This window comes from Hemicordylus capensis, chromosome 4 (genome assembly GCF_027244095.1).
Source record: "Hemicordylus capensis ecotype Gifberg chromosome 4, rHemCap1.1.pri, whole genome shotgun sequence".
NCBI classification, from domain to species: domain Eukaryota; kingdom Metazoa; phylum Chordata; class Lepidosauria; order Squamata; family Cordylidae; genus Hemicordylus; species Hemicordylus capensis.
Genome location: NC_069660.1, coordinates 161,537,767 through 161,561,523, shown reverse-complemented (window position 1 = coordinate 161,561,523; position 23,757 = coordinate 161,537,767). Strand labels below are relative to the sequence as shown.

Sequence of the window (23,757 nt, the reverse complement as noted above, 5' to 3'; positions counted from 1 at the left end):
AAGTCAACTTTCTCTAGGAAACATTTGTACTCAAAGATTTCTCTCCCCAGGGTCTTGCCACACTAGGTTTCAGAGGTGTATTGAGTTTAAGAACCCCACACTTCCTAAGCAGAGGGTTTGTTCCGGTCATATCAACTTGAGAAATGCTCCAAGGACCAGTGTGGCTGTAGGAAGAGAGTCCCAACTCCCTCCATAGCTACAAACTGAAGAGAAGATAAGGGCAGGTTATAGATGCCATGCTAGTTCCAGAAGAACCTGAAAGCAATATACCATCTTGCTACTTTGCAAATAATCTCCAAGATTTAGCACCTTGCCAGAGAGAGCCACTGCCCTCCTCAAGGCTTCAGAGGAGAACAGAGGCTCTCAGGCTAAAAGGACTGCAAGTAAGATACAGGAAGCTGACTGTCATACTTTTATACTCACCTATCATTATTCCTGCCATCTGTTTCCTGAGGTACATTTGCAGAGAATTCAAGAAGATGCCTGTTCTGGTGGGCTGGGCTGGCATGTAGTTCAGAGTTTGAGCCCCATTCCAACACACTGAAAGCAAAATATAAAGCTATCAGTTGAATCCTAGCATCCCTTCCTGCCACAAGATAGAAAGCTGAAACATTTGCAGCAACTGGGACAGAGCCCAGCTTTAGCCCAAGTGCAACTGACCATCCTATAGTGGAACATCTGTCTGGAGCATTAAGATTTGGAGTTCACTCTTGACTGGCAACTCCTAATTAGCCAAGGTTGATCTAAACTTTAAAGAGCTGGTTAATACATCTAGGACCATGAGCTGCAAACTGCCTGTCCAAGTACAACATGGATATGAACTCACTTAAGCAAGCTATTATCATGGATACAGACATAAGAGCAGCCCTGCTGAACCAGACCAAAAACCTATGCAGTCCGGCATCCCATTTCCCACAATGGCCAACCAGATACCTCTGGGAAGCCCAAAAGGAGGAGGTGAATGCAAATCCCTCTCTTTCTTCAGCTCCTCTGCAACTGGTATTCTGCCTCGGAAGGTGGAGGTATCATTCAGTAATCCAAACACCTTTAGCTTAAGATGAGAGTTCAGATGCTTTACATTTTCATTCCTAGAAATTCCATATTAGCTGCCCATCTTAACTTCTATGCCATATAAACTGTAAAGATTTCGCACATTCTCTTATCTTATGTTGTTTTTTGGAAATAAGGCCCAACTTGGCCATCTCACTACTTACCCCAAGTTAGAAAGCATGCTCCTCATACAGATCTTGGAGGGACCCACCCCACTTCTTTCTTCACCCAATTTTGAAAGTTATCCACTTATTCCTACTCTTGTTTCCTGTTCTTTAACCAGTTACCAATCCATAAAAGTTTTATCCCCTAACTGCTAAGTTTACTAAGGAGCCTTTGATGGGAGACTGTCATCAAAAGCTTTTTTAAAGTCCAAGTATATAATGCCAGATCTTTTATCCACATCCTCCTGACAGTTTTAAAGGATTTGTGAGGCAGAACTTGCTTTTGCAGAAGCCATGCTGATTTCTCCTTCAGCAACACTTGTTCCTCCACATTCTTAATAATTTTATACTTAATTATGTTTCCCACCTATTTACCGCAATGAGATATTAAGCTAACCAGCCTGTAATTTCCTGAATTCCTTCTCTGAAAGATCATTGCTATGTTGGCTGCCTTCCAGTCCCCTGGTACAAAGGCCAATTTTAGTGCCAAGTTACATATTTTTGTTAGAAGGTCAGAAATTGCACATTGAGTTATTTAACAACTCTCTGGTGGATGTCATCCAGACTCAGTGTCTTGTTTATAAATCTGAAAATAAATACACTCTGTTCTCTTAGCACACCATGCACCCCAAATTTGCAAAATGTAGAAGATATTTATTTCATGTATCTCCCTATAGTAAACGTTACTCAAAGCTATGTACAGCAGTCAAGAATGCAGGAATTTGTGATCTGCAACTCTATTTTATTTGGATTTTGTTAGTATTTTGAACAGTATTGACACAACAAAATGTTTGTTGGTCATTTTGAGATTGTTTTAATGAATGGTGGTATAAAAAATTAAATATAAAATAATTTTTTTATATGCAGCTTCAAGGACATTGCTGGGAAGCAGGTAAAAAACCAATTTGTTCACATCAAACTTTGCTCGCTGAAAGGCTTCTAAATTTTAGGAGGATGCCAATACCACATGGCATGCATACTGAACTTCCTTCCCACTTTTGTCAGACTTGGCTATATGATATTTTATTTGCATGAGACAACGCAGTAAACAACCTGAAAGCTCCTTGATTCAAAATATTCCTTACGGATTCAATACATGTTTTCAATAAAGTAACAGAAGTTACTAAGCCAATTCTCCACCCATCCACCAACACGTTGGATGCTGAATTTCCTCCATTATAGCACAAGAGACGCAGTATCTCATAAAGATCACCACCAATATAGTGCTACTTTCACATTTTCGCTAAGGCTAGTTTTGTGGAAATCCTCAAACACAACAATGGATGTTAATTAATATCTGCCAGCCAACTCTTTTGACTTTATTTTGCTCAAGGTATTAAAGATTTGTATTAACTCATTGAAAAGGAAGACAGTCAAACCACCACATTACATTAAACATGTTTGATCTTTCCTATTTATTTTTCCAATTCAATTCAAGCAGTGGGGCAGGGAGGGGGGAGATGCCAATTCCTTCCCCTCATGCTGTGGTCCCAATAAAATAACCCTCCCTAAGTTGCGGTTTGCTTGAGGGGGGAAGATGCCATTGGACGGGGACAGGATTCTAATCAGCGTCACAGCACAGGGATAAAGAGTTTTAAAATATATATATATTCCCATATGCTACAGTCCTGATGCCAACTGCCCTACCTTTTGTGGCTACATACGAACAAAGAGAGACAAACTATACCTTTACTTTAACATGTAGTCTGGCTCTTCGACAGCATACCACATCAGTCTGCCACTAAGTAAGGGATATATTCGGAACATATTACACCTGTTTTGAAAGAGCTGCACTGGCTGCCAATTTGTTGCCAGATCCAATTCAAGCTGTTGGTTATTACCTTTAAAGCCCTTAACGGTTTGGGCTCTGGATACCTGAAGAACCACCTGCTCCCAAGGATTTCTGCCCACCCAACAAGGTCGTCAGAGGGGGCTCTGCTCCGTGTGCTGAAACTGAGGGAGGCTCAACTGTTGTGCACACAGGACAGGGCCTTCTCTGTTGCCCTCAGGCTCTGGAATACTCTCCTGGTGGTTGTCTATTCTCTGGCAGGCTGCTTTTAAAAAAAACAACCACTGAAAATGCTTTTGTTTTCAGCTTTTACCCCTTAGGGTTTGCCAGTCTCCCCTTTCCAGCTAATCTGTTTTGTATTATGGCTGTTGCTTTCGGTCTTTTAATGGTTTTAATTGATTTTAATATTTTAATGTGATTTTATGGAATGTTATTGTATTAACTTTTATAATCCATCTTGGGATAATTTTATGAAAGGCAGTATATAAATCTAACAAAATAAAATAAAACTCAAATAGGCAAGAACCCCAAAACTCATTCCATAACTCCAAGGAGACTTTATACTTGTTTTTCTTGAACAATGCTTCCACCCCCACATATGCCACATGGCAAGGTACAGTTAAACTGAGCGAGTTTTAAAAGCAGTTTATGGCATGACATGGGGCTCATCTTTGCTTTGTTTTAACAGGGATAAATGATCAAATTTCACTGGATTAGTGAAAACCCATCGCCTGAACATATCTAGGTCTTCAGACCTCCCCCCACCCCACCACGCCCGTCAGTGATTTCACTCACCAGGGCATACAGTTCACAATACAAATTGTGGTCTCATCAACAAGCAGCTTTTTATCTGACCATGTTATACTAGACATGGAATTTTCTCTATACAGTCCTGTAACCCTGGAGTAGGGGTAGGTAGGGATGTTCACAAACTTGTTCAGAGTTTTATTCCTAGAATGCCAAACAGGTTTAAAACCCCCACGTTCGAACTGGTTTGAACGTGGGGGCTCCTTTAAGGCATGGGGAGGGTGCTCGGTCATCCCTTGCCACGCTTCCCCCTCCGGCGCTGCTGTAAAAACTGCTGGCATGGGGTGGCCATACTCCCTCTTGCCGCCCCAGTCAGCATAATACACCCACCATGCACGTGCCCACCACTTCTGGTATTACACTGACTGGGGCGGCAAGAGGGAATACAGTCACCCCATGCTAGCGGTTTTTACAGCAGTGCTGGAGGGGGAAGCACCCTCCTCATGCATTAAATGAGCCCCCGCCCACTTCACGTGTGTACACAGAACTGGTTCTGTGCACACCCCTAGGGTTAGGCAACCTTGGCACTCCAGCTGTTATTGAACTACGACTCCCATCATCCTCATCCACAATAAATTGTGGCTGAGGATTATGGGAGTTGTAGTTCCTACAACAAGGTTGCTTATCCCTGCCTTAGAGCCAAACTTAAGAAAGCAAGAATGTACACTTAGATGTTTCCTCAGATACTGCAAGAACCTGTAGAAAGACTTCTCAGTTGTGCTGCTCCACAAAATACTGGCTCAGTGTCCATATAACGGTGGCTTCCTGCAAGCCACATTTTGCATATCAGGAGCCAGCCTTATGAACGTGTTCTATCACACCTTCCCCACTCCAGAGCTATTTTCTTCCTCTCCGGCATTAATCATGGTTCCACATTAGGCTAACAAAAGTAAGAGTTCCCTCCATGGCGTGCGCACACTCACAAGTTTTCTGATGTCTGCTCAGTTAATTTTAGATCCCGCTCAGGTTGAATTTGGAAGGCCTCACCAGAGGGACCACTGGTTCCCTCATAAAAATAAGAACTGAAAACATGGTCTGAAGTGCATTTGCAAACTGATTACAAAAGACTCTAGTTGACATCCACCATGGTCTCTGTCCACTGATATGCAACACAAAACCATGGCTAATATGTCAGGCAAGTACGTCACTGGAGAAATTGTCCATAAGGAATGGTATAAGGAGCAAGAATGGTATAAGGCGGCAGATTTCATCCTCCCACTTCATCTGCTACCACTGCCTCTTCCCATCTCTTGTGCTGCCGGCTGCGGAAATGTCCATAGGCTAGCATCTTCAAGTGGTCATCATAGCAGATGCAGTCCTGGTCTGACTTTATTAGTAGCACAGGTTTTGCAACCCCCACCTGCACAGAGTAGAGTGCCCACAGGCTAGAAGGGAATTTTCCCCTTGAGAACCAGTGTGGACAGAGTATTGTACTTGGATAGATTAAAATTCCCATCAAGTCTTGAAAGTTAACTTGGGCCAGTTCTCATCTCTCAGCTTAGCCTACCTCACAGGGTTGAGAAAAGAATTAAAATGGCGAGAGAAAGAAGACTATGTATGCCACTCTCAACTCCTTGAAAGACAAACAGAATAAAAATATAGCTACTAAAATAAGTTCCTGGCCCACATAGCTTCAGCTAGTGTGATTTAAAAGTACAGAGAGGCACAGCCACCTTGTGGAGGGAGGGACGGAGGAGAGAGAACAGCAGCCTGCCCCCTTGCCCCTGCAATAACTTGATCAGCATAGCACACATTTGCTTGACAATACCTGGTACTTAGCTGTACTCCCATTTCCCTGGGCTGCGTGTCAGACTGATACATTGGAAAACTATCTATGCCAGCAAGCTTAACTGGATTTGATTTGTAAATCTGGCTAAAAAATAAACCCTGTGCAATTAAAGTGTCAGGGTTTTTTAAAAAAACCCAAAAAAAACCCAAGTTGTACAGTAACAGCTCAGCTCTAGCCAACAGTGATATCACACAAAACTCGTGCCTGGTTATAAAAGTTTTCTGAGGACAGAATAATCCTTGAATTAGAGCTGGGAAGCTTCCAGCAGTCTAAATGAAAAACGGTCAAGGCTAGCAAAAGCCAGAAGCAGAGATCTTTCCCTTCCCAACAGCCCTTCCTTTCTAAACAAGGCACCATCTACTGGACCACTTTGGTAACAGCAGCAAAATGCACACCTGAGAATCAGAAGCAGTTTGACTGGTACTGTAATGTAGTATACCTAGATATAGAAATTTATCTACAGATTTGTTAATACAACAATTATCTTCTATATGCTCTGCCTTACAAGGGGCCTGTGTGTTCTAGTTAATGCTAGGAACAGTACCAAAATACTGCTAGCTTTTTAGATTTTCAAAAGGAAACGAGTTATTGCTTCTTTGTATGCTTTGGTTCAACCTTAGATCCTTTGCAGTGGGTAGAAATCAACTTAGTTTGCAAAGAGCTTCCTGACTGTTGCTTTCAAGACTTTCACATATTGCAGCTGGGGGCAGGGTATTCTACCATGCTCCTGGCCAGCAACAATTTTCTCTTTTCCCTTATTATATACGCTGGCTGGATCTTTTACAGTTTGGCCAACTTAACCAAACAAACTCCATGTATCCAAGGTCTAAGAACCACCATACAAGAGTCTATTTAATTTCCTTTGTGGATCAGTGTCTGTCATGCAACAGTCGAAGCTGTAAAGTCCACTCACCTCCCACTTCACCCTGCCATTTAAGTAAAATTTAAAAAGATACCGATTTATATTCCATCTTTCCTGACACGTCATCCCAAGATTGCTAACAAGGTGGCTATTAACTCAGCTTTGAATGCTGCTGGGTGGCTCAAGTGGCATCAATAGCTTGCAATGCCTTTTACTAGCTTTGGCCAGGGCACTAGTTGCAGTCTTCCTTGGAAAGATATGACCTGGCCACAATTCTCTCTGCTTTAGGAACATCCAGGTTAGACTGCCGCAATGAGTTGTGGATGACCTTGAAAGATGTCTAAAAGCTACAGCCAATTCAAAACATGGTAGCCAGACTGTCATTAAGAGAGCTTCATGAAAGGGCTACCAGTTTATTTCTGGGGCTCAAATCAATACAGACTATATGACGTGGGACTAGGGTATCTGAAGTATTCTTCCATCAACTAGGTTCTTTTTCAGAGGCCCTTTTTCAGGAGCCCCTGTCTTTCGAGTTCTGGTGGTGGCGGCAACTGGAGAGAGGGTCTTTTCAGTGGTGGAGCCCAACATGGGGACTGCCCCCCTAACTGTGCTCATTTGATACCTTTGGTCTTCGCTTTTTAAGTGCCACGTGACACCAGTGCTCTCAGGCTTTTGATGCTGATCATTTCAGTTAGCTTTTTTATTTGTTCCTCTAGTTTTATTGTTTTGTTCGGTTAACTGCCTTGAGAAATTCACACAAAGGCGAGATATAAATTCCTGAAGAAATACAGTATTTTCTTTCAGGGACCATCTCTAAAGTCATAAAAGGTTGACAGCCCTCCCAAGGTGTTCTCTTCTTTGTACTACCTACAGTCTCTCTAGCTGCTTGCCCTGGCTATCTGAGCCAGACTATCTGAGCCATTGTTTAAAGTCAACACACAGATGGGGTGGAATATCCTGAACAAACACAGGCCCATCTCTGAGCATACTCTTTGCCTGATGACTCAGAATCACCGAGGGGATTGAGAAGAGCCTTACCTTAGTTTATCATAACTCAGCATTACAAAGGCTAGCAACACCATCACACAGAGAGCTCTTCGCTTTGGAGGGGAGACTTGAAGATTCTGCTTCTGGATGAGGAAAATCAGAGGAAAAATGAATTAATATTGACACTATTCTTTCACTGCTTTCAAAGGAGCTGCTATTTCCACCAACAAGGAAGTTTTAGCAGCCTTTAAAAGAGCTCTACAAACATTTTTTTTTGACCTGGCCTCACACCCTAGAAATGCAGGTGCCGTTCTTGTGGTCAACCAGCAGAGAACATACTCCCTGCTATTGATTTGCCATCTTTCAATGGCAAATGATATGGAGGGATCATAAGGCACTAGAAAAATGACCAAAAGTCCTGATCAGATTGTCAAGTGATCCCACATTCTTGTCAGGAAAGGGAGAGTGGTGATGAGCAATTACTACATTTACATATCTCACAGCCCTAAAGAGCACTAGCTTTCCCATCCTCCAATTCAGACAGAATGTAAGGCTGCTGGACCATTCTCTGCAGAATAAATGTAACATATCAGTATGCCAAATTCCCCTTCGTGCTCCACCTGTTCTTCAGCAGCTAATGGCCACAGAGAGTGACAGGACAAGGAGGACAACTAGTTAAATCCACAAAAAGCAGAGTTTATAGCAGTTGGCAGAACCTGCATTCTACAGATATTTATTTAAAATATGTATACCCTACTCCCTCCAGTACACTGCTCCTCTGGGCAGCTCACAACATTATATAGATACAATATGAAGTTTTAAAAGAACCAAGCAGAAAAAAGCTAGTTATCCAGATTCTGTTGCCAGCTTTCCAATGCCAGGTAGAGATCTTTAACCAGCATGTCAGCTAGCTGGTTTTTATTGGCTCTATAGGATTTTATTGTGTAGGTTTGCTGCTCCTGGGGTTTTAAGCTGTGTTGTATTTAATCATTTGTTAAGTACGCTGAGTTTTTAACCAGAAGGCAGCATGTAGATGTTCTAAACATACAACCCACTTCCCCCCTCCTACCTCCATTGCCAATTCATCCAGCTGCCTCTTCAGTGAGCCATTCTCTCTCTTTAGACGATCATTCTCCAACAAGGCTGCTTTCAGCCGAGCCTCCAAACCCAGCATATATTCCTTTTTCTTCTTGCGTGACTGACATGCGGACTCCCGGTTTTTTATCATGCGCTGCTGTCGTTTCAACACATTCATCTATTGAAAAGGATAGGGTAATTTGTTAAAAATTGTCCCCTGCTAACTGAGCAAAGAGGCACCTTTTTCAAGTGGTGATTCTCTTTATTTAGCAAGGTGAGAGCAACTGGACCTATACAGCAGAGTACCCCTGCAATGGCTGTTGCTGGTGTCCGTCTTATGTTTCTTTTTTAGATTGTGAACCCTTTGGGGACAGGGAGCAATTTTATTTATTTCTATCTATGTAAACCTTTTTGGTAACTTTTGTCAAGAAGCAACATATAAATATTTGTCATTTGTAAAAACAGAAATGCTGTCATACTCACATGGGGGGGGATGTCATTAAAAAAAATGAGTCAGCAGCAACTTTTTTAAAAAGCCAACAATTTCATTACATTACAAAAAGCAAACGTGTTGATCAATTCTGGAGGATTTCATAATTTCTCTTATAGCTTTAACCCAGATTTCCATTTACCCTTCCCGAACTCTGATTGTGGAAATGAAGCAGGAGAATGACTTATTAGTTTCTGCCAAGCCAATGATCTCTTCAATGCACACACATTCATCAAACAACCAAAGCGGTAACTATACACGTGGACATCACCAGATGGAGTACACAGAAATCAAATTGACTACAGTGATGCAAGGAGGTGGAAGAGCTCAGTTATAACACCAAACACGTGGCCGGCAGCAGATTGTGCAACTGATTGCGAACTGCTCATGTGCAAATTCCAACTTCCAAGTCAAGCTAAAGCAGAAAAACAAAGCTATACAGCTTCCACGATATGATCTTGAGAATGTACCCAGCATTTTCAAGAAGAACATCAGGAACCGCTTTGAAGTTCTGAACCTCATTGATAGGGAACCAGAGGAACTGTGGAATGAAATCAAAGAAGTTGTTAAGGACAAATGTGAAAAGAGACTGCCAAAAACCACGAAACAGAAGAAAGCAAAATGGATGTCAGAACAGACAGTGAGTGGAAGCTGTCAAGAAGAGGAGAGAAGCCAAAGTCAAGAAAGATAAAACCCCCAGGAAGGAACTTAATAGGGTATTTCAGAAAGCTGTTAGAAGGGATAAGAAGTAGTACTACAATGACATCTGTAAAGACCTTGAGGATGGAAACAGACACAGAAAAACAAGGAAAGTTTTCCAAAAGACCTCTGAACTCAGGAGGTTCCAACCTCGAACTGGTATGTTAAGGGATGCCAAAGGACAGTTAGTAATGGATTCAAAGAAGATCAAACAGAGGTGCAAGGAGTGTACTGAAAATCTGTACAGCAGGGACGTCAACATCCAAGATTCCCTAGGAGATATTCCCTACTTGCAAGAACCTCTAGTACATGAAGATGAAGTTAGAGCAGCACTCCGGTCATTACCAAATCAGAAGGCTACAGGAATTGATGGAATAGCTACAGAAATATGGCAGGCAACAGAAGAAGAATCAGTCAAGGCTCTAACCAAACTATGCCAGCAAATTTGGAGAACACCACAGTGGCCAACAGATTGGAAGAGGTCAGTCTACATACTGATACCAAAGCAAGGAGAGATTTAACAGATTGCACACACCATTGCAAAATATCCTTAATTTCACATGCTAGCAAAATAATCCTCAGGATCATCCAACGCAGATTAGAACCCTACGTGGAAAGGGAAATGCCAGATGTTCAAGCTGGTTTCAGGAAAGGCTGAGTATATACGCTGGATAATTGAGAAAGCCAAAGAATGCTAAAAAGAAGTCATGTGCTTTATTGACTACAGAAAAGCCTTTGACTGTGTCGACCATGTCAAGTAGTGGAATATCCTTAGGAAAATGGGCATCCCTGAACATCTCATTGTTCTCATGAGAAACCTATACAGCACAGGAAGCCACAGTCCAGACGGAACATGGTGAAACAGGCTGGTACCATATCGGCAAATGAGTAAGACAAAGCTGTATACTTTCTCCTTATTTGTTCAACTTATATGCTGAACATATACTAAGAGAAGCTGGACTGGAAGAAGATGAGTGTGGTTTTAATATTGGAGAAATAACATCATGATGTTTTGTAATTATGTATCTGATTATTGAGTGTAAGAAATCTGTTTGGTTAGAAGTCAGCATGGTGTAGTGGCTAGAGTGCTGGACTAGGACTGAGGAGACCTGAGTTCAAATCCCCATTCAGCCATGATACTGGCTGGGTGACTCTGGGCCAGTCACTTCTCTCTCAGCCTAACCTACATCATAGGGTTGTTGTGAGGAGAAACCCAAGTATGTAGTACATCGCTCTGGGCTCCTTGGAGGAAGAGCGGGATATAAAATGTTTTTAAAAGTCTGAGGATTATGTTCAGGATAGTATACAGATGAAACAAACTTGGTGAAGGGAAGATTACACAAGTCAACGTTTTATGCTTTAATGGTTTGAAGGGACCTGTGACTGGAAGTACCCTTGAGCCCTGCCAGTCTCACAAATCCTCAAGACATAGCAGCTGCAGGGCTGACGACACGGCCAGGACCTTCTTAATACACTGCTAAGGTGCATGAGCAATACCGTATTTTATGGACTATAAGACGCACTGTTTTCCTTGAAAAATATCCGCCAAAATTCAGGTGTGTCTTATACTCGTAACTTACCCCTCCCGCCTCTTTGCCCCCTCCAGCGCCCGTATTCTATTGTATAATTGGGGCGCTGGAAACCAGCCGCCCCAGCCGCCTCTGCCCCCCCCCCCCCCCGCGAGCAGATTAGGGGCAAAGGAAAGCTACTCCCGCCCGCCCTCCCGCCACCCCCCCCCCGAGTGCTCACCATGTTTGCCAAAAAAAGAGAGGAGCTCGCAAACAGAGCTCCTCTCTTGCCGAAGTCTCCAGCCCAACTGGGGCCTTGGGCGCGCGCGCGCACGCGCGATAGGACTCCTCAGCTAATGGAACCTTCGCCGGAGGCCCGGTCTACCCGCCTTCTTCCCGGCGGGTAGACCGGGCCTCCAGCGAAAGTTCCATTAGCTGAGGAGTCCTATCGCGCGCGCGCCCAAGGCCCCAGTTGGGCCGGAGACTTTGGCAAGAGAGGAGCTCTGTTTGCGAGCTCCTCTCTTTTTTTGGCAAACGTGGTGAGCACTCGGGGGGGCGGCGGGAGGGAGGGAGGGGGCGGCGGGAGTAGCTTTCCTTTGCCCCTAATCCGCTTGCGGGGGGGGCGGCGGAGGCGGCTGGTTTCCAGCGCCCCAATTATACAATAGAATACGGGCGCTGGAGGGGGCAAAGAGGCAGGAGGGGTAAGCAAGCCCTCCCCGCCCTAAAAGGAAGGCTCCCCTTCGGTGCCGGTCTGGACTGCTCTGGACCATGCACATCCCTAAAACAAGGCACTCTGCTCTGCTCCATTGCAGAAGGAGGGAAAGGACAGAGCGGGGCGTGGTGGGAGGGCTTCGAGGAGAGATGGAGGCGAGAGGAGAAGGAAAGTTCAGAGAAGAGGAAAAGGAAAGTTCAGAGAAGTGAAGAGGAGGACGACGACGACGAAGAAGAAGTAGTGGGAGGGAAGGAGGAGAAGGAAAGTTCAGATGAAAGTTTTCTGGGATTTTAAAGGTCTGTCTGGTTTTATAAATAATGGCAAATGTTATTTTTTTAGTTTGGCTTTGTAAACTATTGATAACAGTTTAATAAGTTAAAACTCTGAAAAACTGGATTAAAATTAAGATGCGTCTTATAGTCCATAAAATATGGTAACAAGCAAGCCAGCGAGTCAGCTAGAGAATCGTTACCCCAGACAGACATTCCATACCAGAAGCAAGATGGTACTTGCTTTTCTCATCAGGATTTCAAATATCAGTTGATGCTTTCAAAAGCATTAAACAAAAATGGGTTTACCATGAGTGGGTTGAAGAATGGGAAGAGCAATTTGCCAAAAGAGAGAGGTGTTAACATTCTGCTGATTTGGCTCCCCAAATATGCCAGAAAAAATGGTTCAAAGCAGGTATTCACGGAGTATGGAGATTTCCCTATGGGAAAGGGGAATGCATCAATTTCAGTTCTCACCTGCATGTCAAAGCCCTGCTTTTATTTTGACACCTTTTTTATGACACCTGAGAAAAATCTGACAGGCTTGCATTGTCAGCTCCACTCTCAGCTGGCTGGGAAGACCAAGACCTTCAAGAGAGTGGCTCCCTAGGGTTGCCTCCTAGGGTGTAGGGAAGCCAATCCAGAATGCTCTTGGAGGAGGATCAGTGACTTCTTTGTCTCCCAGACATCATGTGCAAGTTTAGTATGGCCAAGAGACAACAATTCTACAATACAGGTTTATCTTTTATACAGGCATCCCTCGCCAACCACTAGGGTTCTGTTCTGGCAAAACCTCACCGCTGGCAACATTCATGGTTGGCATAAATCCCATCCCTCTCTCACCCCCTCCTGACCCACTCTCTCTTGCCCTTCTTACCGGGCAGCAGGCGGCTGGAAAGGGCCCCGCCGCCACTGTTCCTCCTCCCGGGCAGTGAACAGGGAAGTCCCAACGCCCATTTCCCTCCCACCCCGGCCTCCAACGGGCACCACGCCTCCGCAGCTGGGTGTGCCACCGACCAATCCTCCTGGGTGCGCCTCAGCCAATCAGCTGAGCACTGGGACGCACATTCTAAGGCACACCCAGGAGAATTAAATATATAGATCCTGTAATAGCGCCAAGAGTCACCAAGAAGAATGAGCAGATCAAACCCCTGGACATTTTTTGAACCCCACAAAATCACTCAAAGGCATTTTAAATTGGCAAGGGACAGCAAGTTCAGCAAGGGTTAGCAAGAGTCACCAAGAGGAATGAGCAGATCGAACCTCTGAACTCCCCCAAACCACTGAAACCCCTCTGAAATCATTAAAAAAGCTCACCAAATGTGGATACTCAGGTCACGGATGGCAAGACCTGTCACAATTTCCCATTCGCATATACTAAAAATGTGGTTGGCAAGGAATGACTGACTGTGTGTGTGTGTATATATATATATATGTATGTGTATACACACACACACACTATGTAAGAGAGAACGAATGAACAAACTGATTCTGAAACCCTTTCAAGTGCACATAATGCACTGGGGGCAGGAAGGGTTTCTACTACAATTCCCAATACAAGTGCCACCTCACCCCATCCCAACAATCCCAGCTAATGCTCTAAATGAGGACCCAGACTGCCTAGTCACCTTGCTAGCTGTCTAAAAGCAATGCCAAAGCAACATTACTTCAAAGAATGCCCGTCTGAATAGTCAAAAAGGGTTGACAAACAGTAAAAGAGGGAAGGTGGTAGCCCAAATTCCTGTTTCCTTGGGTATCCCCATTATAAGACACAAAATGGTATGAACAATGATCAGAATACTAGGTGGGGCATAGTGGTTCAACACCCTGATGGTTACCACTAGAAAGTTTTCAAGCCTCCCAGAGATAAAAACTTTCCTTCTAGCAGTTTTTAATCCTCCTTAATGAGGACTAGAGGTTTGTGGGCTTATTTAAAAACCGAAAGATGGTTGTAAGGATGTTAAATTCCACACCAGAATAGAGATCGGAGCATTGGTTCACTTACCATGAAGGCTTCTTCTGGTTGCTGGAGTCAAGGACATCTCGATGGGTTATCCCCCTCATGTGCTCCAAAGCAGGACTATGTTAATTAGCTGAAAACAGAAGCTTCTAGAGCCTGAGGGAGATGACCCTGCCCAGTTCTTACAGGCCAAGTTAGAAAATAAAGACTGCCATATGTTCCAAACAATTAGAACAAGCAACACAGAATATATGCCAATAAAAACCTAAGTTGCGTAAGCAACCAATACTGAACAACCCCTGCACGTCAAGGTATGATCTAGGTCATGCACTCGCTCTAGTCGAAGTAAACTAAGGGAATGATCTCCCAGGAGTAAGCCAAGAAGCACTAAGCCGGGTGGGCCAAGATGTCCTTGGCTCCAGCAACCAAGAGCCTTCACAGTAAGAGAACCAATGCTCTGTTCTCGGTTGCTGTAGTCAAGGTCATCTCAATGGGACATACCAAAGCCTGTACATCGCAAGAGAGGGATGCACTCTTGACTACTCCTGGGGAAGCACCCCCTGCAGCATCAGTCTACCAAAGGCCACCTGAGCAGAGGCATAAATGTCCATCTTATAATGCCTCGTGAAAGTGGACAGGTTCTTCCAGGTTGCAGCTTTGCACATTTCCTGGACTGGTGCATTGGTTGAAAATGCAGCGGGTGTAGCCACTGCCCTTATAGAATGAGCTGTTATGTTTGTGAGAGGCCGAAGATTCTGTGTCTCATATGCCAGAGCAATACATGCTCTAATACATTTGGCAATAGTTTTGAGAAGTTACTGCCTCGCCCATAGATCCTGGTAGAAATGACACAAACAGAGAGTCTGTATTACAGAACGACGCTGATCTGTTGATAGACATTTTATGGCGCCGCCGAACATCTAATTTGTGCCACAATTTCTCTTGAGGATGTTTCGGATGTGGACAGAAAGATGGAAGGAAAATGTCTTGTGACTGATGGAATTGTGATATCACCTTAGTACAGACGAAGGGGTCCAGTATCAGATGAACTGAATTCCTTTCAAATATTCAGTAGGCCTTGTGTATAGATAAGGCTCTCCATTCCAGCACATGACTAGCTGAAGTAACAGCGATTAGGAATGCCAGCTTAAGAGACAATAATGGAATTGATTTTATAGGCTCGAATGGTGCGTATTGAAGTGCCCTCAAAATGGCATTCAGGCTCCAAGACAGAAAATGGCGTGACGTAGGTGGAGATAACAATGTCGCTCCTCTCAGGAAATGTCTAAGGAGGGAATACGAAAGATTCAACCTTGGAGATACGCTGGAAATAAGGCCCACCAGTGACGCTGCCTGCCTTTTCAACGTGTTAGGTTTCGAAACCATTGTCAAGGCCCTCCTGCAGAATTTGCAAAAGGTGGGGAATCGTAGCTTGACCTCTGGGGACACTGTAACATGCTGGCCATTGTAAAAATGCCATCCAGGTACACTCTGTTCATGGAGGTTCTACAGCGAGAATTGCATTGGAGACATTATCAGAGACACCTTGACTCTTTAGGAACTGCTGCTCAGTCTCCACGCAGCTAGCTATAACCAACCCGGGTTGGAATGTCTCACTGGTCCATGCAGCAGTAGGTCTGGAATAAGTGGAAGGAACCACGGCTCTAATGTGTCGAGACATAGTAACTCCGCAAACCAAGGTCTCCTTGGCCAGAAGAGAGCCACTAGTATGCTTGTAGGATTCTGATACACCTCAGCACGTGCGTTAGTAGCAAGGTCGGAGGAAGGCATATAGCACCTCTGTTGGCCACGGGGCTGACAGTACATTTCTGTCTTCCACTGTCCTGCATAGGAACCTTGGTAGTTTGGTGTTCTGAGGTGTTGCGAACAGGTCGATTACTGGTATTTCCCACCTGTGAGATAACTGGTTGAAGACGTTTGTGTTTAGAGAACATTCTCCTGGTAACAGGTCCTCTTTCCTGAGCCAATCGGCCAGATAATTCAGATCTCCCTTCATGTGATGTACCAAGAGGGAGGTCAGGTGTAGTTCCACCCATGTCATCAGAAGGACTGCCTCCTCGTGTAAGGATCTTGCTCTCATTCCACCTTCTGCTGTTGTATTGTCGGTCTTGATCAGAACGTCTTGTCCTTGTAATACAGTGAGGGAAATAAGTATTTGATCCCCTGCTGATTTTGTCCGTTTGCCCTCTGACACAGAAATGACCAGGCTATAATTGGAATGGTAGGTTTATTGTAGCTGTGAGAGACAGAATAACAACAAACAAACCCTCAAAAGCCCAGTGCCCAAAAGTCAGCGATGGATTTGCATTGTAGTGAGGGAAATAAGTATTCGATCCCTTCACAAAAGATGTCTTAGTACTTGGTGGCAAAACCCTTGTTGGCAATCACAGAGGTCAGACGTTTCTTGTAGTTGGCCACCAGGTTTGCACACAACCCAGGAGGGATGTTGCCCCACTCCTCTTTGCAGATCCTCTCCAAGTCAGAAAGGTTTCGAGGCTGATGTTTGGCAACCCGAACCTTCAGCTCCCTCCACAGATTTTCTATGGGATTAAGGTCTGGAGACTGGCTGGGCCACTCCAGGACCTTCATGTGCTTCTTCTTGAGCCACTCCTTTGTTGCCTTGGCTGTGTGTTTTGGGTCATTGTCATGCTGGAATACCCATCCACAACCCATTCTCAATGCCCTGGCTGAGGGAAGGAGGTGCTCACCCAAGATCTGACGGTACATGGTCCCGTCCATCGTCCCTTCGATGCGGTGAAGGTGTCCTGTCCCCTTAGCAGAAAAACACCCCCAAAGCATAATGTGTCCACCTCCATGTTTAACGGTGGGGATGGTGTTCTTGGGCTCATAGGCAGCATTCCTCCTCCTCCACACACAGCGAGTTTAGTTGATGCCAAAGAGCTCGATTTTTGGTCTCATCTGACCACAACACTTTCGCCCAGTTCTCCTCTGGATCATTCAGATGTGCATTGGCAAACTGCAGACGGGCCTGTACATGTGCTGCCTTGAGCAGGGGGACCTTGTGGGCACTGCAAGATTTCAGTCCTTCACGGCGTAGTGTGTTACCAATTGTTTTCTTGGTGACTATGGTTCCAGCTGCCCTGAGATCACTGACAAGTTCCCCCCGTGTAGTTCTGGGCTGCCTTGTCACCATTCTCATGATCATTGCAACTCCACGAGGTGAGATCTTGCATGGAGCCCCAGACCGAGGGAGATTGACAGTTATTTTGTGTTTCTTCCATTTGCGAGTTATCGTGCCAACTGCAGTCACCTTCTCACCAAGCTGCTTGGCGATAGTCTTGTAGCCCAGTCCAGCCTTGTGCAGGTCTACAACCTTGTCCCTGACATCCTTCGACAGCTCTTTGGTCTTGGGCATGGTGGTGAGTTTGGAAGCTGAGTGATCGCTTGCTTCTATGGACAGGTGTCTTTTATACAGGTACTGTAACAAGCTGGGATTAGGAGCACTCCCTTACAGAGGGTCTTCCTCATCTCAGCTCGTTACCTGCATATAGTGAAAAGACACCTGGGAGCCTGAAATCTTGCTGGTTGATAGGGGATCGAATACTTATTTCCCTCACTACAATGCAAATCCATCGCTGACTTTTGGGCACTGGGCTTTTGAGGGTTTGTTTGTTGTTATTCTGTCTCTCACAGCTACAATAAACCTACCATTCCAATTATAGCCTGGTCATTTCTGTGTCAGAGGGCAAACGGACAAAATCAGCAGGGGATCAAATACTTATTTCCCTCACTGTATCTGTTGGAATTTGCAAAGCACAACAGCTAGAGCCAGTTGATGAATTCTCTTTTCCATTGTTGACCACCTTCCTCAAACCAAATAAAGCTGACAATGTGCACCCAGCCTCTGTTGCTGGCATTGTCACAATGATTTTTGGAGGATCCAGGAATCTCTTTCCTCCTAGCAGGTTCTGTGGTGAAAGCCACCAGAGAAGAGTTGCATACTTGAGTCGGCAGGGTAAGGAGCAGATGTTTCTTGGCGGCAATGGCTGTATGATAAGGGAGGAGGAACCACTGAAGTTCCCTGAGCTGGAACGTTGCCCAGGGAACTGCCTCATGCTGCCACCATCAGGCCCAAGAGTCTTGCTAAGGTTAAGAGATGTACTACTGAGGCTGCATACGCCAGGCTAACCTCTGTGGACAGTGTCCAGAACCTGTTCTGTGGTAGAAAGAGGTGATCGTGTTCTGTGTCTATAACAACTCCCAGATGTTGAATCCTGTGGGAAGGATAGAGTTGACTCTTTTTGAGGTTTACTAGGAACCCATGCTCCTGTAGGGTCCTCAGCGTGTTTTGCATATCTTATTCTGCCGAGACCTTTGTCTTTGATTGGATCAAAAGATTGTCTAAATAAGTAAAGACCCTGTGTTGGAGGCGGATTAGCAAGTAGGCCCGATACCACCGCTCTGAGGCAGCAGGGAGGTTGGGTACAAAACTCCTGCCTACTCTTTCAGAGCACTCCCGATGCCTGATCTTGCTCTCCTTGCTGCTGTACTGAGACTCTTGCAGCTTGAGGGCAGGAGACCCGCTGCGGCAGTACTCTGCGTTGCGCCAGGTGGATCGGAGGAAGCTGGCAAGGACGCGCTTGACAATGGGGCTCCTGGTTAATCCCAGCCACCCCAGTCGGCATGCAGATGTTTTTAAGCATCCCTGCACGCTCCATACAAGTAGAAATTGGACGGGGGAGATTGGCACGAAGGGAGGGAAAATATAGGGGAAGGATTTTTTTATTTTTTTAAAAAGAGGAATAATACTAGAGATAAATAAGGTAAAATTGAGGGGAGTAAAGAATAAAGTTAATGACAGCAGAAAAGACGTGACAGAGATTGAAGATAAAAGAATAAGTCTGCCTGGAGCGACACAGGATTGTAAGAACTGGACAGGGTCGGCTTCTATTTTCAGCTAATTAACATAGTCCTGCCTTGGAGCACGTGAGGGGGACAACCCATCAAGATGTCCTTGACTACAGCAACCGAGAATGTGAACCCTGAATAATAATGTAGCTGCTGATGCTTGCTAACAGTTTTCCTTGATCCCTGAGAAGTCTTGAGATCTGCTGCAATTAAGCTCTCCAGCTGCAGAGCCAATTACAACCCAATCAACAGAACTTACATCCATGCTAGTATTTTGGGCAGTGGCATGAAGTACAGTCTTGGCTTCTGCTAGGTTGCCATTGGCTAAACTTTTTCCGGCAGTTCGTGGTAGGACATTGATAGTGTGACCAGGTAGTGATGTGACCCCACCAGTAACAGCAATGACTGGGTTGGAGGAAGGAAGGATTCCAGGTGCCTGAAGCTGTACCACAGCAGACTGAGAAAGCAGCACTGGCTGACCTAAGATGGAGACAAAAAGTCAAAAGTTTCACCATTGATTTGGGTCTACCAGAAAACAGCAGGTTTGTGTGAATTTTGTCCTTGGTTGTTGTACCAAGAGGTGTAAGACCTCTTTGCTTCCCATAACTGAAAGCTTACATTTCAAACTTTAGGTGGCCAGTCATATATAATGGGCTCCAAAAAGCAGGTTTAGGCATGGCCAAGGGCTTGTAGGGATGTGCATGGAACTGGTCAGTGCACTCCCAGGATGACAGTGGGGTTACTTTAAGTGACAGGGAAGGTGCTTCCTACCTGCCCTGCTGCTCTCCCCCGCCCCCGCCAACACTCTCCTTAAGCAGTGTAGGTGCGGGGCTGTAGCATTCCTGCTTTCAGCCCCATTCAGGATCACCACACCCATGGCCGACACGCATGCACGTTGGCCATGGGCGTGGTGATGCTGAATGGAGCCAAAAGCAGGAATGCTGCAGCCCCGCACCCACAACTGTTTAGGAGAGCACCGGTGGGGGGAAGTGGTGGGCTAGGGATGGGCTGAACTAGTTCCATGCACATCCCTAAGGGCTTGTACTAGCCTAGTGATTCCCCTCCTCCCACCCCATTCAATAGGACATGCCATGCCCTAGCCCTAGCACACACCACTTCTCAGAGTCCCTTCAGTTGCAAAAATGGTTTGCCATGTGACATAGCAGCTGCATTTCAGGAACATAAGAATAGCCTATGCTGCATCAGGCTGAAGTCCCATGTAGTCAAGACTGCATTTCCAGCAATGGCCAATCAAATGCTCCCAGGAATCTCATAGTGAGAGAAAGATGGAGGAGGACTTGCTTGCTGTCCAACATCTAACCATCAGAAATATAGTGCCTCTGAAAATGGAGATACCATTTGGCTACCATGATTCACCATTCATAGCCCTATCCCACAGGCAACTTATGGAGTTCTACTGTCTTCCAGAAGAGTCAGAAAAAAATAAGCCAGTGCATGGAAATGTCTCTGTGGGAAAGGGGAATGCATCTTGTTTTAGTCGTCACTTGTATTTCAAAGCTCTGCTTTTACTCTTAACTGACATCTGAGAAAAATCTGAAAGCTATACATTGCCAGTGAAGGTTGTTGCCTTATACCAAATCAGATGATTGGTCCATCTAGCTCAGTATTGTCTACACTGACTGGCAGCAGCTCTGAGGTTTCAGGCAAGAGACTTTCCCAATCCTACCTGGAGATGTCAGGGATTGAATCTGGGACCTTCTGGATGCAAGCATGCAGATGCTCTACCACTCAGCTATGGCCCCATCCCCTAAGGGACTTACAGCAGTCAGCAGACAGTGCTCACATGTAGTCACTCGTCCAAATGCAAACCAGAGCCTGGTTTGGGGGCAACCCATGCTCACTACCACAAGACCAGCTCTCCTCTAACTCTACCTCGGGCTAAAGGGATTACCTCCAAAGCAGGGGCTCCCTGGGGATTTCAGGAAGCAACTAGCCAGGAAGGCATAATCTCCCTGACTGACTAATTGCTAGCCATTCCACAAGTGCATGCTGAAGAATGACAATCATGATAATTATTATAGAGTAGTGACTGTGTGTTTTCTTCTTTATAAAGGCACTTTGAAAACTTTTAGTTGAAGAGCAGCTATACAAAAATAAGTAACCTGCATTAATGTTTTTGTTAATGCTTCTTGAATTAAATCTAAGCCCCAGGCCAAGAAAAACAAATCCAGACTTGTCATAGGTATTCAGCTATCTACATCATGGCCTTCTTCTAGAAAGCACAAAGCAGCTACAAAAATAATGATTTGACCAGTTCACCACTAGGGGGAGATAATACACACATATTAAAAACTCTAAAGTTGTTAGATGGCACATTTAAGTACCATACATAAAACAATTCTTTTTAGGAGTGTTCAATATACATAAGCAAGCTGAAGCTGATCCCTCTTGCACTCCTTAGAACTGGGTTTTCTTTCTGGCACCAAACAATGCCTTCCAATTCATGAACTGTTCACATACCTTTGTGAGGGGCTGGCTGGATAGCAACAACTGGCTGCTGCTTTGGCAGTGATAGGAGCGCTGGAATGACAATGGCTTTCGCCTGAACACCAAGGTTGGCCTGAGTCTCCCGGAAGGCAGGCAGCAGAGGCTTGGGCTGAATGGAAGGTTTGGAGGCTATTGGACTACATCGACTGGGTGTCACTGAAGATCCATGTGCTGGGCAACAAAATGAAACCGTAGTGAAATTGAAAGGCTCTTCCGAAAAGAGTCAAAACCACAGTCCCTTTCTAACCTAGACATATACAAGCATGATAGTGAGTGATCACGCAGCTCATTAAGGCAACAACATTTTCCTCTGAAGTACTAGTGGTTGGAGGGGGTGGAGGAGAGAAGCCAGAAGAGGAATCCCATGTTGAACAAAATGTGCCTTAAGGCTTGGCAAAAGACTGGAGATTTTGCTTATGATTAAACCTATCTACACACACACACACACACACACACACACACACACACACCACATTTATTTATTTTAACTAAGACAGCAACTGTCTCTTACATTTAAGGAATTGCATGCACATTATGTTTTATCCCTGGATGACACCAAGGAGTCATCACAAAACAGCTCCAGGTAAGGGAGACTCTACAGCAGAGCTGCACAACACCAGCCCTCCTGCAGATGCCCGACTCTTGTCCCCATCATCCCTGACTATTGGCCATTGTGGCTGGGGATGGAGTTATAGTCCAGTTGGAGCATCGAAGTTGTGAGCACTACTCTACAGAAAGAAAGTTAGAGGAGAACATGGGAACAAGACAATGGCAACCACCTCCATTTATATAGTGCACCTGAAGTGTTCAAAATACATGGTTAGCAGGGCTTCCCAATTTGTAACTCATTCTTGTAGCCGCTGCACTACACCATTATTATCCCCATAGTGCTGATGGACAAGACAAGTAAATCAAACATACCTGAGTTTTTTCTCAGGGGCTTTTTCTCTTTCTGTTCTACAGGGGAGGAGGGGCTTTGGGAGCCCTGGTCATATAGAGAAATAGGAGACAGATGGGAGTTGGAGCCCAAGTCTGTGTCTTCCTGGAATATAAAAACACCACACACACACTTGACCCCTCCTGTTGCAACAAACAAGCATAAAAAGAGACAAATGCTGGCAGGGAGCCCTTTTCACATCTGCAGTTCTGTCCACATTCCATCTAGAACATTCTTCCACACTATGGTAAGTTGTCAAGATCCCAATCCAGGTCAGGAGGACCTTTCCTGTGTTCATCATTTCCACTCCACACTCTAGAAAGTCCACGTACCATAGGAGCTGGAAATGAAGAACAAAGGTGGGAGAAGAAAGCCACAACTAAGATTTGCATAAGATCGCAAGCAAGGTCAGGAGCCCGAGAACAAGTTATTTGAAAGTTACACACTGGAATAGATGAAGGGCTGCAATATCCAGTGGACAGTGCCAGCCTCCAGGCTTGGAAAGCTTGTGATGATTAATAGATTAGCCAAATAGTCAGTGGCATTGGGCAAGTTACCTACTTTTAATTCTCTCTTCTGCTCCCTTAAAGAACTGGCACTTACTCTTTACTACTGCTGGAGAAGTTTAATTCTACCCCTAGATATTTTCAAGGAAATCAGTGGAAGAACACCACAAGCACTATACGACAGGGATACAATGCAACTGTTTCAATGCAACTCAGAGACTGACCATAAATGGATTACTGTCTCTGAATCCTAACTTGGTTCATGCTACCTTATTGCATCTGACCATTTCAGAGTGTTTAACTACTTACAGGTACATGCTGTGTTGAAGAATCCACAGATGAAGGAGAAGGAACTGAATAGGTTGAAGTAGCTGGCGAGAGAGGTTCCACTTTCCAGTTTTCATCTGCAAAATTAGGCAGTAAATAGAACATGAGACCAGTGTTCCCTCTAAGGTGTGCACATGCTCAAGTTTTGTTTTGGGTTTTTTTTAAATCAGGAAGGCCCCACTCAATGCACATGCACACTGCCCCAATACTGCCACCCAGAACAAAACTCATTCCGCACCCAGAACACTGCATGAGACTCTTAAAAGCACTTTGTCCAGAACAATTTGCATCTAAAAAACACCAACCACTTCCATAATACAAGTGACATGTTTAACCTCTAGCATTAGATTTGAAATAGGCAGTTGCCTAGACTTCAGGCCTCTTGCCTGAAACAACGAACCGTTTTACTAATTGCTGGTCCAGCAA

The 23,757-nt window shown here is 44.9% G+C and overlaps 1 protein-coding gene across 1 annotated transcript in view; it reads right to left on the bottom strand.

Moving 5' to 3' along the window:
* The window catches only part of ATF6 (activating transcription factor 6), a 133,229-nt gene that overhangs the window by 105,456 nt on the left and 4,016 nt on the right, over nt 1-23,757 (bottom strand). The window contains exons 4-10 of the mRNA XM_053245788.1: nt 23,314-23,408; nt 22,483-22,603; nt 21,535-21,732; nt 19,313-19,533; nt 8,518-8,703; nt 7,500-7,591; nt 424-540 (exon numbers count right to left, since the gene is read on the bottom strand). Of these exons, the coding sequence (XP_053101763.1) occupies nt 424-540; nt 7,500-7,591; nt 8,518-8,703; nt 19,313-19,533; nt 21,535-21,732; nt 22,483-22,603; nt 23,314-23,408 (1,030 nt within the window). The remainder of the gene's footprint in view (nt 1-423; nt 541-7,499; nt 7,592-8,517; nt 8,704-19,312; nt 19,534-21,534; nt 21,733-22,482; nt 22,604-23,313; nt 23,409-23,757) is intronic.